The sequence below is a fragment of the Diaphorina citri genome, unplaced genomic scaffold, assembly GCF_000475195.1.
Source record: "Diaphorina citri unplaced genomic scaffold, Diaci psyllid genome assembly version 1.1 scaffold2521, whole genome shotgun sequence".
Classification (NCBI taxonomy): domain Eukaryota; kingdom Metazoa; phylum Arthropoda; class Insecta; order Hemiptera; family Psyllidae; genus Diaphorina; species Diaphorina citri.
Window position 1 is genome coordinate 16672 of NW_007379942.1, and position 17904 is coordinate 34575.

At 37.4% G+C, this 17904-nt stretch overlaps 1 protein-coding gene across 1 annotated transcript in view; it reads left to right on the forward strand.

Moving 5' to 3' along the window:
* Positions 1–17589, forward strand: part of LOC103519076 — a gene marked incomplete at its 3' end in the record, with an annotated part of 32434 nt that extends 14845 nt beyond the window's left edge. The window contains exons 5-8 of the mRNA XM_026830687.1: positions 6106–6153; positions 6812–6847; positions 7563–7680; positions 17486–17589. Of these exons, the coding sequence (XP_026686488.1) occupies positions 6106–6153; positions 6812–6847; positions 7563–7680; positions 17486–17589 (306 nt within the window). The remainder of the gene's footprint in view (positions 1–6105; positions 6154–6811; positions 6848–7562; positions 7681–17485) is intronic.
* Between the last annotated feature and the right edge of the window lie 315 nt (positions 17590–17904).

The following is a 17904-nucleotide window of genomic DNA, read 5'->3' on the forward strand; positions in this document are numbered from 1 at the left end:
ATGGAATTCCTGAACAGTCAACCATGCTTTTGCCGCTGGCTTTGGAATTTTGTTCTTTCTCCACGCCGACCGGCGAATGGAATGAAACCCAATTAGATTTTCCCCCGACCTCAAAATAGAAATTTTCAGGCAATGTTCGTCACGAATAAATGGCCAGCTTGGTAAACGAATGGGTGGTTAGTCATTAGTTTCACAGTGCTACTTTGAAACAATTGAGTCCTGCTTACCCTAACCAGTGAACAGTCGGTAAATTAGAAAATAAACGGCTTAATAAATATACTGTTCAATCTAATGATTCCATTCTAAATGCTGAAGAAGAAACTCTATTTTTGGGAAACAAGAAATTAAGACATTCTATATTGGAAAGGGTGCAACGAAGACCGACTCCGTAACTTCACAATTCTGGCCAGATATTTCTCAAGTTTGTATAAGGAATATGTTACAAAATAACCATTTTGAAAACGTTTTGTTTCTTTATACTGGAACTGTGTCACTCCTAAGTAGGTAAATTTAAAACTAAAGGTTTTTAAGTAACGGTTTTTACCCACCTTTCGGCCGACAAGCTACTCGCCTCCTCAAATTAAACCTCACCTGGCTGCGGAAGGCCGGGAAAAGCCAGCAGTATCCGATTGCCCAGATGGTCACCTGTCCGGTATTCTAACCACGCGCAACGGTTTGTTTAACTTCAGTGAACTAATGATAGCTATCGCCGCGCACTGCTGTAAACGTTTTGGGAGGATTCACCCCCCCCCTTCTCTAGATTTCTTTATCTTGGTTTTTTTTTTTATCTTTGTTTTAGGATTTAGGGAAAATTAATGTTAGTAAAAAATGGTTGATAGGCACTGTTGTTTCTTAAACGATCGAACTATACTACTGTAACTGAACGAACGAAGCAGACTACTCAGTTTTAACTCGAACGTTTTTGTTTACAACCGAGTGGTTGTCATGGCAACACTAGAAACTTTCACTCTCATGTAGGTACTCTATTGAGAATATTCTGTTATCAGTTAACGCGCGTTATCATTGGCCAATCACGATCAAGTGCTTCTATTGTCCAATTAGACAGCTCTTTGTTGATTGTTTTTTTTTTTTTTTTTTTTTTTTTTTTTTTTTTTGTCGTTTGTGGTGGTTTTTTTCGGGGTCGAGAGAGTACCTAAAAATGTTATAACCGGATTGTAGGTATTGTGGAGTCTCTGTTTGTAAATTAGAAGATCAAAATAATAAAGTTAAAATAATACCTAATTAAAAAAATATTAAAAGAAATTGCCCCAAAAAAATAATAAAAAAATAAATAATATGTATTAATAAAAAAAATAGTAATAATCTTAAAGAACCTAATAATAATAAAATAAAAAAAAAAATAAATAAATAAAAAATGCTAAAATGTTGATAGTGGTTTGTGAAAATATTTTTTAAACTACCTAGCTACCTACTTACAGACATAAAAATAGGATAAAAAAGACTTACAAAGAGTCAGTCGCTAAAAAAAAAAAGTCCTTTAACACTTTTGTGATTTTTACACTAGCAGTAAAAGCTCTACTACAATAAAATTGTTTTGGGGGGACTTCACGATTTGTCTCAAAAAGGTTCTCGAATTCAGGTTTTTGTGCAAAATTCTTAAATTGACGATAAAATTTCATGCTTTTTTCGGGGTTCGAACTCGGCCTCCTGCTTACCAGGCGAGCGTCTTAACCACCACCCTACCTAGGGAACAAATAAGTAGTGGGGTCAAAGACTCAAAGGCTGAATTGCTGTTCTACTTTTAAATTTATAAGTCACACGATTGTATTTTGTTTTGTATTTTTAGAATGCTTTCAAAATAAATTATTCAATGGTTTTCGTGCAGACTAGCTTTTTATGGGATAGCAGAAGCTCAATGCCTTTTGCTTTCCTTATTTTTGGTTGCGGTGAAACAGCTGTTGTAGAGGACTGTACGGGTCTGTGTCATAGTAATGTCAATCAAGTCTGTGCCATAGTATGCTCATTCCGTAAAGTGTCTTCGGGTCATGTATTTTATAAATAAAGGTGTAAATGTAGATATAATAACCAAACAATAGTTAAAAACAAAGTTTTCAAGTTTTGATATATAATGTTCGTTCTCGGAACGGCTGGCTTTCTCCTATCCTGTCTTCCTTCTCTCTTCGATTTCGGGACGATAAGACCATAGCATGCTCATGAGGTGTCAGGTGTACCTGTCAGGTCTACCTGATAGTCAGTGGCTGGCCTTAGGTGTAGGGGAAAACAGCTCTAAATCCTAGATGGGTATAAAAAGCTTTTCGGGCATCCATCTGGTCACAAGTTGTTACTTTTTCATGCGATATTACATAAAAAAGGGCAATTTTTTAGTGTTTGTTTGTTTTTTCTTTAATGTAATGTAAATGCAGTTTTCTGTGTTATTAAGTATTTCACAACTTTGGTGCTCACTGCAGCATTGTAGGATTTTTCCAAATATCTCAATAATCCAAAAATCCAATGTTTACCTACCATGCTGGCACCGGTCGCTATGTGCATTTATATGTCATAGCTACTCATTTTCCTCACGAGGCTGAGTGGATGGGTATAAACAGCCTTTCGGGCATCCATCTGGTCACAAGTCACAATGTTACTTTTTTAGTGCGATATTACATAAAAAAGGGCAATTTTTTAGTGTTTGTTTGTTCTTTCTTTAATGTAATGTAAATGCAGTTTCTTTGTGTTATTAAGTATTTCACAACTTTGGTGCTCACTGCAGCATTGTAGGATTTTTCCCAATATCTCAATAATCCTAAAATCCAATGTTTACCTACCATGCTGGCACCGGTCACTATGCGCATTTATATGTCATAGCTACTCATTTTCCTCACGAGGCTGAGTGGGCCCCGCAACAGCCAGTCACGGTATCAACCATTTGCATGACGCATTTATATGTCATAGCTACTCATTTTCCTCACGAGGCTGAGTGGGCCCCGCAACAGCCAGTCACGGGATCAATCATTACGCATTTATATGTCATAGCTACTAATTTTCCTCACGAGGCTGAGTGGGCCCCGCAACAGCCAGTCACGGAATCAATCATTTGCATGATACAAATTTCTTGACCCCGCCGGGAATCGAAGCCGGGTCTCCCGCGTGCAAGGCGAGCGCAGTGCCCACTACGCCATGGGAGCTGACTGCTCTTTCCTTAAGGAATTAATAACAATTTCTTCCTTATTCTCTTTGTTTTCAGATCACGCAAAAGCTTGGGATCCAATGCTCTAGCCAGTAGTAAGTATGATAATGGTTTATGCCTGTATTGATTGTAGCTTCGTATCTAACATCCTGCATCTACAGGACACATTCCGTCACATCCTTAACTGTCCTCATCCTGAACTAATAGATCATCCTATGTCCCAATATAAACTCTATTCCAATACAATACTAGGATCCTAGTAATACTGAAATACTATTGAATTTACGTAGAAATAGAGCCTGCAAAGGTTCAGTGGACCTTTCATATTCTTAACTGTCCTTATCCTGAACTAATAGATCATCCTATGTCCCAATATAAACTCTATTCCAATATAATACTACATCCTAGTAATATTGAAATACTATTGAATTTATTCCAATACAGGGTTTATACGCAACCTGGAAAAACTGGAAAAGTCATGGAATCTGAAAATCGGCCAAAAAGTCATGGAAAATCATTAAAATTTAAAAAAACCTGGAAAAGTCATGGAATTTGTCATCTGGTAAAAATTAAAATTATTCAAATTAAATATCAAGTATTTCCGAAAAACGGCCTGCGGCGCATTCCCCCTCATATTCATTGACGTTCTACGAAAACCTGGAAAAGTCATGGAATTTGTCATCTGTTAAAAATTAAAATTATTCAAATTAAATATCAAGTATTTCCGAAAAACGGCCTGCGGCGCATTCCCCCTCATATTCATTGACGTTCTACATGTTGCATATTTTATTTAACTGAAGGGGTAATCTTACTGATTTTTAAGTACTCCGCCCCCTAATTTTCTGGAAAATTCGTGGGAATTTTCTGGAATAGTCATGGAATTTCATTCCGGGGAAAGCGTATAAACCCTGCAGACTGAAGGGGTAATCTTACTGATTTTTAAGTACCTCCGCCCCCTAATTTTCTGGAAAATTCGTGGGAATTTTCTGGAATAGTCATGGAATTTCATTCCGGGGAAAGCGTATAAACCCTGCAATACAATACTAGTAATACTGAAATACTATTGAATATACTTGAAAATAGAACCTATAAAGTACATGTACCTACGTTCAATTAATTCCCTACCTATCTCATTCATAATTTATCAGCATAATAGTGTAAAATCTTGTAGGCTGTACACTTGTACAGGTAATGTAAACTGAAGGGGTAATCTTACTGATTTTTAAGTTCAATTAATTCCCTACCTATCTCATTCATAATTTATCAGCATAATAGTGTAAAATCTTGTAGGCTGTACACTTGTACAGGTAATGTAATAAATAGTGTAAATCTTGTAGGCTGTACACTTGTACAGGTAATATAATAAATAGTGTAAATCTTGTAGGCTGGATAGTGGATAGGTAGTATAATAACCAGTGGACATTACAAACATTACATAAATCACGGCCCATTATGATCAAACAACGTCTACATTTCAAGCAGATCACATGAATTCCTTAAATATGATTAGAGTCTGTGCGGTTACACTCTGATAAGTCGATAAATAGTAGAGTCCAGACCTGTACATAGGATGTATCTAACAGATTCTAACAGTTAGATAAATATTTGATTGAAGAAAAAAAACCTGATTTGTTGTTATGGCGACCGAATGAATTCTGAATTTCATTACTTAATCAAATAAAAACATGATTAAGTGATTAAGTAACCTGATTTGTTGTTATGGCGACCGAATGAATTCTGAATTTCATTACTTAATCAAATAAAAACATGATTAAGTGATTAAGTTTAATATTTAACTAACACACACATTATGCACAAAGGTTTGAGCAGATAAGGGCCAATTAAAAATAGATTCAGGAAAAAATAGGTTCCTTATACCTACTTATTGTAATAGTAAAAACAACCATTATTTGTGGTGGAGCCTAGAGCCTGTTTACAATTTTTGTGGATATCTCATCACTACTAAGAACCTCCTTTACTAATTTTGTCAACTGTAAATTTTCTTTTTACTCTGGTAATGCCATAACTGCCAGCCTAGTTAGATTGGAGGGTAGCGCGTCTGTCTTGTAAGCGCTAGGTCGTGGGTTCGATTTCAAGGCGGATTTCATCCTGCCCAAGGCGGATTTCATCCTAAACAGATATGGCTCGTTCTCGGAACGGCTGGTTTTCTCCAATCCCGTCTTCCTTCTCTCTTTCGCTTTTAGGACGATAAGACCTTGGCAGCTAAGGTGGTAATAGCCCCACTGGTCGCCACTCATTTAAATCACCTATCCTCACGAGGCTGAGTGTACCTCGTATTTCAAGCACGAAGCATCAGGAGCGAAGCAGGAACTTCGACTCCACCGGGAATCGAACTCGGGACCTTCGGTGTGCAAGTCCAGTACTCACTCGAGCACGGAGGTTGCTGATAGGAACCATGTGGTACATAGTGGTATCTATGACCACTATACATATTGGTACTCTGAAGAATTCTTACCAAAGAATCACGTACCTGATTCTAATACTATACTTCTTGGTACTGGGAATGGCCAATACACAAGTCATATACAGGGTGTCCCAAGATTCCAATTCATACTTCTCGCATGTGGTACATAGTGGTATCTATGACCATTACACATATTGGTACTCTGAAGAATTCTTACCAAAGAATCACGTACCAGATTCTAATACTATACTTCTTGGTACTGGGAATGGCCAATACAAAATAATAATAAAAAATAAGAAAGAAAAATAAATAAAGAATAATAACATGATGAAAATTTTCACTGTGCATGGACAATAATGGACCTAGTTCTTTGTCGTAATTGATTAACTTCTTGAATTAATTTAATCCAATATAATTATATTTGATCCAAAATTAATTAATTTAGTGACTGAATTATAAATAAGATTATAACTACTCTATTTATTTATTTATTGAATTAATGCTGACCGATGTTCTTGTCTGCTGATTACAGTCATCATGATCAGCCGCTCAATAGAAAGTCAGGATCATTCCGAAACACGTAAGTTCCCGAGAATCATAGAACTGTGGTTCCTACACTGTTTTCCACGGCCCCCTTTATTTCAATTCTGAACGCTCTACTATATTTCATGTGATCTTCCCGTGGGCCCCTTTTACCCCAGTTTGGGAATCACTGTCCCAGAATGAAGTCAGCAAAATCAATCGGATTGTGACTTATTTTCCAAGATGCTTTTCATTTTCCTTATCCTTTAATAAGGAAAGAAATGTATTGGCCAAAATTTTCTATGGTCAGTTTTTAGTGCCAAAGCTAGGCCGCGGGTTCGATTCCCACCCGGGGAAGCCTAGAGCCTGTTCACAATTTTTGTGGATATCTCATCACTACTAAGAACCTCCTTTACTAATTTTGTCAACTGTAAATTTTCTTTTTACCCTGGTAATGCCACCACTGGTCGCCACTCATTTAAATCACCTATCCTCACGAGGCGGAGTGTACCTCGTATTTCAAGCACGAAGCATCAGGAGCGAAGCAGGAACTTCGACTCCACCGGGAATCGAACTCGGGACCTTCGGTGTGCAAGTCCAGTACTCACTCGAGCACGGAGGTTGCTGATAGGAACCATGTGGTACATAGTGGTATCTATGACGTTCTTTCCTTAAGGAATTAATAACAATTTCTTCCTTATTCTCTTTGTTTTCAGATCACGCAAAAGCTTGGGATCCAATGCTCTAGCCAGGTAACATAGTAGTAGAGTATGTGGACTAGTATCACACTGGCCTATCAAGCTGGAGGTCCCGGGTTCGATTCCCGGCCAGATTATTCCGACCAGTAGAAAACTCACTGCTCACGATAGCGCTATTACTGGTGGCCACCTCAGGGTTATACGGTTTGCCCCTAGGGTTAGGTGGCATGCAAAAAAGAATTTCACAAATGAACAGTTCATGTTTGAAAATGGACTGCTTAAGAGGGAAAGAGGAAGTTTGACAAGTTGTCGTTTTCCTTGGCTCCTTATGTATAGGAAATTTTGCTTTTTAAGGGATGGTCACTTGAATTTTAATGTAAAATAGGCGGGGCGGAGTGCTACCGCGCTCCTTAAATTGCAAAGTAATTATTTTATCAACATTTATTTAAGTGAATAAAATAAATAAATTAATGATGTTTGCCCCTAGGGTTAGGTGGCATGCAAAAAGGAATTTCACAAATGAACAGTTCATGTTTGAAAATGGACTGCTTAAGAGGAAAGAGGAAGTTTGACAAGTTGTCGTTTTCCTTGGCTTCTTATGTATAGGAAATTTTGCTTTTTAAGGGATGGTCACTTGAATTTTAATGTAAAATTGGTGGGGCGGAGTGCTACCGCGCTCCTTAAATTGCAAAGTAATTATTTTATCAACATTTATTTAAGTGAATAAAATAAATAAATTAATGATATTTTTTTGTTTCTTCTCTTGCAGTGAACTGTACCGTAGCTCAAGTTTCAATTCTTCAGGCCGATCCTCGGTGTGTGATGTGGCAGACGAGACCTACTCAGATGTGTCTTTGGAAGAAGATGTACTGGATCTTAACCATAAGGTAACTATTCAGTAGGAAACAATAACATGGGACGGTATATCTAGGGCAGAGATTTCCAACTTCCATGTGTATGCGGGAAACATGGCAGACACTTCACGGGCAACATACACAGGTTAGGAGGCTTGTATCCAGGATTTTCTTGAGGGGAGGGTGGATGCTCCACATTTTCGTCCACCTTATAGTAAAAGAGAAAAAATAAAGGCCGATGGGGCCCACACAAAAAGCTTTGCGGGCCATAAAAATGGGCTAGCGGGCAACATGTCCACGGGCCACTAGTTGGAAATCGCTGATCTAGAAGTTAGTACAGAACTCGGTAAAGGGCCGGACAAAAAAAAAAAAAAAAAAAAAAAAAAAAAAAACTAGGAAACAATAACATGGGACGGTATGTCTAGGGCAGAGATTTCCAACTTCCATGTGTATGCGGGAAACATGGCAGACACTTCACGGGCAACATACACAGGTTAGGAGGCTTGTATCCAGGATTTTCTTGAGGGGAGGGTGGATGCTCCAAATTTTGTCCACCCCATAGTAAAAGAGCAAAAAGAAAGGCCGATGGGGTCCACCCAAAAAGTTTCGCGGGCCATAAAAATGGGCTAGCGGGCAACATGTGGTCCACGGGCCACTAGTTGGAAATCGCTGATCAAAAAAAGATAATAAGGAACGATCGAAATATGAGTGCACTTCTTATTGTTACAAATTTATCTATTTTAGCGGAAATCGAAGTCGGGATTTCTGCATGGCAGCATGACAAGCAATCAAATTACCACTGATTGAGCGATTGAGCCGTGCCCCAAAATCTTCCCTCTCATATTATCTCGTTCTCTCTCTCACTCTACTCCAACATACTTGTTTTTTTTTTTTTTTTTTTTTTTTTTTTTTGGCTTTTGCCAATTTTTTTTTTTTCTTTTTTTTCATTTGAACATACTTGTTTTTTTTTTTGAGCTTGTGCCAATATTATTGTTATCATTATTTTCATATGGTTATTATTACCATCTCTCTCTCTCTCTCTCTCTCTCTCTCTCTCTCTCTTCTTCCTCTACTTCCCGTAAGTACATACCTCTCCTCCATCTCTTTCTGATTTTTAGCCCGTCCTTCCTTTATTATTACAATAGTAATAACAAGCTGGGCCCGTCCCTCCGGGAATTTTTTAGCCCGTAGTTTACTCGATCGTGGTTAAAGAAAATTAGTACCTACTTATGTACTATTATTATTCGCACTGCGTGTTCGGGAGGTTGCGTATACGGTCGCGCTGCGCGCTCCCGTGCGAAGCTCCGGGACCGTATACGATGGAGTAAACTACGGGCTAAAAAATTCCCGGGAAGGACGGGCCCAGCTTGTTAAGTGAAATATAATCATATAATCATATTATAAGTATTGCTTATGATTATTACTTCTGCTGTGATTATTATTATTTTTATTTCTCTTTCTCTCTTAAATGTGAATTATGATTATTGTTCTAATAACTTCCACTGTGTTTATTTTATATGCATTTCACATGTACCTATATCTTCTTGTTGTCTTATTATATGTTGAGTTTTGTTTTCCACATTAGCCAAGAGTCGCGTCATTCATGTTTTTAGTGTGTTTTCTTTCGTTCTTCATTATCAAATGACGTTTTTGACATAGTTTCGCAGTGTCCCTTGTCTTCTTAAGCTCTTGCTTGCGTTTGATATTGTGTAATAAGTGATTAGAAATACAAAAACATTGAACCACTTTTGCACATAACTGTATTTATTATCAAGTGCCGTTTTTGACATAGTTTTGCAGTGTCCCTTGTCTTCTTAATAGTGCTTATTATTTTCCTTCTTTTTTTTTACGTTTGATATTGTGTAATAAGTGATTAGAAATACCTGAAGTTATCTTTAATTTCTTGTGATTTATTTATTATCAAATGCCGTTTTTGACATAGTTTCGCAGTGTCCCTTGTCTTCTTAATAGTGCTTATTATTTTCCTTCTTTTTTTTTAGTCTCTTTCTCTTTTGTACTGTACAAAACTATAGTCTCTTTGAACGAACTACTGAAAGTGTTTTATATGTGATCCATTAAAAACTTTTTAGTGCTTATCGTTTTAGTCCCAATTCTATAGAATTCTTTGTCTTTTTCTTGTATAGAGACTTGTTTTTTGAAAGTGTATGATGTGTAATTTCAAATAATTTTTCAATTACCTTCAAATAGTTTGTGCATTCTTCAAGATTTGCCTTTTGATAAATGTGACTTGAAATAACCTACAAAGTAGTTTTGCCACTGTCTCCATAATTTATCTAGTCATTATCCTACTCCCCAATTTAACATTTTCGCCTAATTTCAATAAAACCTTTCCGGTCTTCATAATTTGATTGATTTTCCAAGAGTTATTCGAACTCGAGTTTGACAGAGTTCGACTGTTTCTTGTATTGCTTTGCTGAGTCACTTCACCATATGAATTATTTATGCATTTGTGAATATTGCTCACAGTTGTGATCGCATTTTGGAATATCAGTAGGGATTTTGGAATCATATCTTGAAAAAATAATCTGAATAGTTCTTCTGAGAGGCGATGTCATCTATGCTTTTGTCACTGTAGTGGATTTACATATGCCCTGTTTTGCCAAGTATGAGAAATCAGCCGGGAAATCCTTACACTAGCAAAATTATGTATTTTACAACTGAAATACATATTGAGAAAAGATGAGTAATGATTTCATTGAAGAGATTGGTACTATTTTTTTTTTTTTTAAGAGGTTTGATAGAGGGAACTGTAACACTGTAACAGCAAAGGTCGTATTGTCCCGAAATCGAAGAGAGAAAGAAGACAGGATAGGAAGAAGCCAGCCGTTCCGAGCTAACAAGGAAGAGATTGGTACTATTTTTTATTTTTTTTAAAGAGGTTTGATAGAGGAAACTGTAACACTGTAACAGCAAAGGTCGTATTGTCCCGAAATCGAAGAGAGAAAGAAGACAGGATAGGAAGAAGCCAGCCGTTCCGAGAACGAACATTATCCGTTCAGGATAAAATCCGCCCCGGGCGGGAATCGAACCCGCGGTCTAGCTCTTACAAGGCTGACGCGCTACCAACTAAGCTAAGTAGGCTGGTTACTAATTACTAAATTTGAAAGTGTCGAACACTGGAATATAACTGAAATCAAACTTTCTTGACTTGGCGGGGCGGAGCGCTACCGCGCTCCTTAATAGTAAAACATAATGGACATTGATGTTTTCAGAAGAAGATGGCAGGATAAGGGTAGGCTGTAGGGCAATAGTCATAAAGTCATAAACAAAAATAGACGCGTTACACAAGGGATCAACTACCACTATCTAGTCACAAGTCTTGAGCTTCTTAGATAGTGGTATAACTTATAATTAACATTTTCGTCGATTGAGTTTGTATGAAATTTAAAAAAACGTACCTATCTGGAGAAAAAATAAAATAATAAGGGTAAGCTCCCGAGGAAATACTTTGCGCTGTCAGAGGGAAAAGAAGCTATTGCGGAGGTTAAGGCTACTAAACAAAAATGGACGCGTTACACAAGGGATCAACGACCACTATCTAGACACAAGCCTTTGAGCTTCTTAGATAGTGGTATAACTTATAATTAACATTTTCGTCGATTGAGTTTGTATGAAATTTTAAAAAAAGTACCTATCTTGAGAAAAAGTAAAATAATAAGGGTAAGCTCCCGAGGAAATACTTTGCGCTGTCAGAGGGAAAAGAAGCTATTGCGGAGGTTAAGGCTAAAGAAATTGAGAAATCACATGGAGGTACAAGGTTACACCAGATTCTGATTTGCATACAATAAGGTAGATAGGCAGATACCACGTTATTTAGTAGGTGTACTTACCCAATCTAATATGAGGTGTCTATCACTGATACTACTTGATACTCCTATGCGTATACAATAAGGTGGATATATATTCAGATACCATATTATTGTATTGGGTAGGTGTACTCACCTAATCTAATATGACTTGTCTATCACTGATACTAGTAATGTTGATACACCTATGCATTTTATTAGCACAAGCCCTGTGTATGTAAAAATTCTAATAACTTGTCAAAAATGATAAGAAAGATAACAAATTGTTCTCGTTTAGGAATCAGTGTCGGAGTTACGGTATTAAAAATGGCCATGAAAGACAGCCCACTCAACCTCGCTAAGAAAATTAATAGTATAGCGACCGATGCCAGCATGGTAGGTAAACATTGGGTGTTAGGATTATGGAGATATTTGGAAAATCCTACAATGCTGCTGTGAGCATCAAAAATTGTGACATACTAACACAAAGAAATTGCATTTATTTTATTTAATTTAGAACGCGCTTTGCTCACCAAATTTTATAAAGAATTATACTAAGCTTACATACGACGATTTGAATAGTGTGGCTTCAATTCAGAGAATGGATCCCTCGAAAAAGCTTTGAAATTGAAATACACATTGTAGTGTGTGTTCTAAAATATTACATTCAGACTCCGGCACTGGTTGTCTGACTGTTTTTATTAGTTCATTTCACTTGACTTCTCTGGGGCCTCTCGATAAATCGTTTTCTATTGATAACTAGTAAGTAGTATATTAGTATAACGTATCTAGCTGTCATTAAAACAAGTAAATTATTGGATTGTTTTGAAAATGGCAGATTTGGCGAAATAGATGTTGTCAGTTTTCCCCACTTTGTTGTGTTTATTTGGAGAGATATTTTTGTGATTTTTGACAACGTTGTATTAAGGGATTTTTATTCTACTATTGTGATTTGCATTGGATATTGAGAATTATGCTTTCAGTGTATTAAGTAGACAGTTGTAAAGTGTTGAATTAAATTTAAAAACAGGAGAATTAAATTGATAACATCCACCAAGGGCTAATAAAGTCAATAGCTAATTGTAAATTAAATTAATGCCAAAGTTCTTGAACTTAAAATTAAAAGCCCATGCTCTAAAACTCTAAAGCCTAAACCTACTCTTCTTTACTGTGCTTTTTTTTATCCATATCCCCGGAAATCGAACCCAGACCTTTGACATGTGAGATGATCTAAGATCCAGTGCTCATTCTAAGGTCATCTTAAGGTCCAGTGTATTACTCAGGCTAACGCCTTTTCCTTGATTTATTCAGTCAATAAATAAAATGAGCGTTGCTTGATTAGGAATGAATTAACAAATATTTTTTTTATCTATCTCGCCAAAAATCGAACCCAGACCTTTGCGATGTGAGATGATCTAAGTGTATTACTCATGCTAACGTCTCGTCTATAACTAACCTTTTTTTATCTATCTCGCCAAAAATCGAACCCAGACCTTTGCGATGTGAGATGATCTAAGTGTATTACTCATGCTAACGTCTCGTCTATTCCTTGATTTATTTATATTTAGTTCAGTCAACAAAATGAGCGTTGCTTGATGAGGAATGAATTAGCTACCGGGACTTGTGTGGGTGATTCATAAAACGAGTCATATAAATGAGCGTTGCTTGATGAGGAATGAATTAGCTACCGGAACTTGTGTCGGTGATTCATAAAACGAGTCATATTTAACGAAATAGAACACGGGAAGACCCAATGTGCGGCAGTTATCGGCAGTGTGCCCAGTTATTTTCAAGTGTTTCATGTGGTGTTGACGTTATTTCGTGACTTAGAAAGAGATATTTTAACATCTAAATTTTATTAATAACATCTAAAATTTTCTGTAATAAAATAAAGAATGCTAATTCGTCTTTATTTATTATTTTGTCCAAATAAGATTTAAAGAGTTTTAAATTATTGCCATAAGTGGTAGAAATAGAAATTACCAACACCCGACTGTCTAAAAATTTTAACATCAAAATTTTATTAATAACATCTAAAATTTTCTGTAATAAAATAAAGAATGCCAATTTGTCTTAACAAATAAAGTATTTTGTCCAAATAAGATTTAAAGAGTTTTAAATTATTGCCATAAGTGGTAGAAATAGAAATTACCAACACCCGACTGTCTAAAAATCAAACAAAGGTTTAGAAAGAAGATAATCAATTTTGTGCCGAGAATTGAAAGACATAAAATTGTGTTAAATGTGGGGGAAAACTATTGAATCAAACATCACAAGCATGCCTATCATAATGAAATATATCTCTTATCTCTTAATGATGAATCAAGTCAAGATGTGATAAACAAGTGTAAAGATTTGATAAATACAAGTCAGTGTTAACATTATTTTTAATTTTTAAGAAAAACAGTCTTTGACACTGGGAGTCAAACCCGGGGCCTTCACAGCTAAGATAGGATTGAAGGGCAAATACACAAGACCTTGTTTAGACAGCGGGAGTGCCGCGAATTGAGTGACATAAAATTGTGTTAAATGTGAGGGAAAACTAATGAATCAAACATCACAAGCATGTTTATCATAATGAAATATATCTCTTATCTCTTAATGATGAGTCAAGTCAAGATGTGATAAACAAGTGTAAAGATTTGATAAATTAGACAAGTCAGTGTTAACATTAATGTTTTTACTTTTTTCTTGAAGGAAAACAGTCTTTGACACTGGGAGTCAAACCCGGGGCCTTCACAGCTAAGATAGGATTGAAGGGCAAATACATAAGACCTTGTTTAGACAGCGGGAGTATTTAAAGAGACTTTTCAGTCTCATTCTGGCAGGATAATATGGACAGGATTTAGTCATTCTTTTCTAAACCCAGGTCATAGCTTAAACAACCTTTTTTTTTATCAGTAAAAACAAGTCATGTGACACTCTGTCCTAATCCTAGTGGAAAGTCAAAAGAAAGTGACCTTATAGAAGGTACTAGCACATACAAAGGCAAATGTTTCTCAATCAGAACATTGATAAGGCAATTACCACAAAGGCTGCATTGCATTGGAAACCTTCCATTAGTCTCAGCTTATCACGTGTGGGCTCAGGGACGGTAGCGAATATGAAGACTTTGGAGAGAGAGAGAGAGAGAGAGGAGAGGGAGAGAGAGAGAGGAGAGAGAGGAGAGAGAGGAGAGAGAGAGAGAGGAGAGAGAGATGAGAGAGGAGGAGAGAGAGGAGAGAGAGAGAGGAGAGAGAGAGAGAGAGAGAGAGTGGCTGACATAATTATGTAGTCTGGCTGGGGGTATTTACACAGGGAGAATACCAGTCTGAAATTTCCCTTAAAGAAGAGCAAAGTTTGAGTGCGAAGGGCATCCACTCGGAATTTTTTTGTAGCCAAAACCAAATGTCAGCCCAAAGCAAATGTAGGCTTCCATTATAATAATAGTGCTTATTTATACTGCTCGCATAGGACTGTGAAGTCCCTTTACTCCAGCAGTAGGCTACTACTATTATTGTGGTCAAATTCTCAAATTATATTGAGGATAAAATTCCATACCTCCGCTGGGATTGAACCCACGCCCTCCTGTTTATCAGGCGAGCGCCTTGACCACTACACCACCGAGGTAGGTATGCGACGGCCCTAATGCATTCAGTTATGCGACGCGCCTAATGCATTCAGCTGCATTCAATGCTCTGTTTGACCCCCTCCTTTACAAAGGCCCGATTCTTATCAGTCACATTCAGTAATGGCAGAGTGTGCCTTAGTGGTCGGTAACACAGGAGACCTTTGTTTTCAATCTTTGTCCCCCTCCTATACAAAGGCCCGATTCTTATCAGTCACATTCAGTAATGGCAGAGTGTGCCTTAGTGGTCGGTAACACAGGAGACCTTTGTTTTCAATCCGACTGCAAGTGTATTAAATGTTTGGTGAGCAAGTACCGTGTATGTGTTTGTGAGTTTTAATGTCTCGGTTCCTTGACACAAAGGTCTGTGGAATTTTTGTAATGTGGTTCTAATAAAATAGGTTTTTTTTTATTAATAATAAATATTAATAAAAAAAACCTATTTAATTGGTAATTAATTAAATACTGGCCCTGTTGCTGAGAGTGTAATTTTTTTTATTTATTTATTTACACGCTAAGCAGCAAGGCCATGTGTGGAGAGTGTAAATAAATAACAAAAAAACTATCTCTACTCCCCAATTTAACATTTTCGCCTACTTTCAATAAAATCTTTCCGGTCTTCATAATTTGATTGATTTCCCAAGAGTTATTCGAACTCGATTTGTTTGACAGAGTTCGACTGTTTCTTGCATTGCTTTCACCATATGAATTATTTATGCATTTGTGAATATTGCTCACAGTTGTGATCGCATTTTGGAATATCAGTAGGGATTTTGGAATCATACCAACTGTCAAAGTCAGTGAAGAAAAATCCGTTTTCCTGATATTTGATTCAACCAGTGTCGGCCTTACGAAACTTAAAAGGATCTCTCACTTTCCTCCTGGTAAATCAACCAATTAGTACCAAACTTTTTCCTGAAAGCTACATCAACTAACCATAACCAGTGCCAAGTTAGTGGGGAAAAAATTAAAACCCCGTTTTCCTGGAAACCCCAATTAACCTCGCCTCAAAAACCCCGTCTTCCTGGTAGTTTATTCGACCAGTACCTGCCTTACGGAACTTTTCCTTCTGGCCATTTCAATCAGTGTCGAAGTGATGCGCGCGCCTCCGGGCATGGAGTCCGTGGCTCACAAAGACGAAGAAGGCGAGACCAGTGGCGGCGACGAAGTGGAGCCCGGGGGTGGGGATTCGATTTCGCCGTGCACTACGCCCCTGGACGCGACAGAGCTGGAGTACGATAACTACGACGGGCAGTTTGTGTTCGTTGGCAACCGGTTTGAACAGAGTGTAAGTTGGGTAAGCGATACGATGCCAATCTAAGTGAGAAAATTTCACAATATGAGGCTTATGACTGGACCAAAATCGGAGTATAAACTCGGTCTAACTTTAACTTTCTAAGCAATCTGATTGGTTATTTTCAAAATAACGGTTGGTATATTCTTAAGAACAACAGAATAGGTTACATTTCAAGAAAAGGAACGATGATCATATTTAATCGAAGACCAAGATACAAAACTGGGAAATCAGGAAGTTACACTCCGAATATGTGTTGGCCAAAACCAACCCAAATGTATACTACAGTCCAGTGGTAACGCGCTTGCTTGCCATGCAGAAGGTCCCGGGTTCGAATCCAACCATCGACAAAAATTTGTAATCGTTTTTCGATTGCAAATATTTCAACGGGTTACTTTCTGTTGTTCTCGTGTTGAGCACCTAAATGGGGAGTATTGTGTCTCTTGTCGCCCATCTGATGAAAGGCATACTACGGGATGGGCATGCTACGACACAGACCACATGCGTCTAATGTAGCAGTTGTTTCATTGCTACGAAATAAAAACGGCGGTGGACACTCATCTTAAAAAAAAAAATCATCACCTTATCGGCTTGCTTAATCCAAGTTCAAACTCTAATCGTGGCCCCGATCATTGGTATTCGTACAGCATTTTTCCTCAAAGTTAACATTTTTTGTTCTCGTGTTGAGCACCTAAATGGGGAGTATTGTGTCTCTTGTCGCCCATCTAATGAGAGGCATACTACGGGATGGGCATGCTACGACACATACCACATGCGTCTAATGTAGCAGTTGTTTCATTGCTACGAAATAAAAACGGCAGTGAACACTCATCTTAAAAAAAAATCATCAGCCTATCGGCTTGCTTGATCCAAGTTCAAACTCTAATCGTGGCTCCGACCATTGGTATTCGTACAGCATTTTTCCTCAAAGTTAACATTTTCGTGTTGAATCAATACGTCAAACGTTAATAACTTGAATTTTCGCCAATGTTTTCTGCGCGTTGAGTAAAATGTATAAGCAGTGCGAAGTCGTTCGTAGAACATGCCCGAGTTGTCAAATGGTTCACCAATATTTAGGTATTAATTAAAAGTATGACACTCTTAATGAAATGTGTATCTTGTGTGTTGCAGGTTCAAATGCTACAGCAACAGATGAGTGTACTAGCGGATAACCAGACACACACAGACGAGCGATATTCTCGCGTCAAACAGGAAAATGCAGGACTTCAAGCCAGGTATGACTTATCAGCAGAGACGTTCAAAATATGGCACTTATTTTTCCAAAATATGGCACTAAAAAACATGGCAATATGGCACTTATTTTGGGAAAATATGGCATTTTTTTTTGCCTCGCTAGGAAAATGAGTAGTATAGCGACCGATGCCAGCATGGTAGATAAACATTGGGTGTTGGTATTATTGAGATATTTGGAAAATCCTACAATGCTGCTGTGAGCATCAAAAATTGTGACATACTAACACAAAGAAATTGCATTTATTTTATTTAATTCAATATTTTCTGCGCGTTGAGTAAAATGTAAGCAGTGCGAA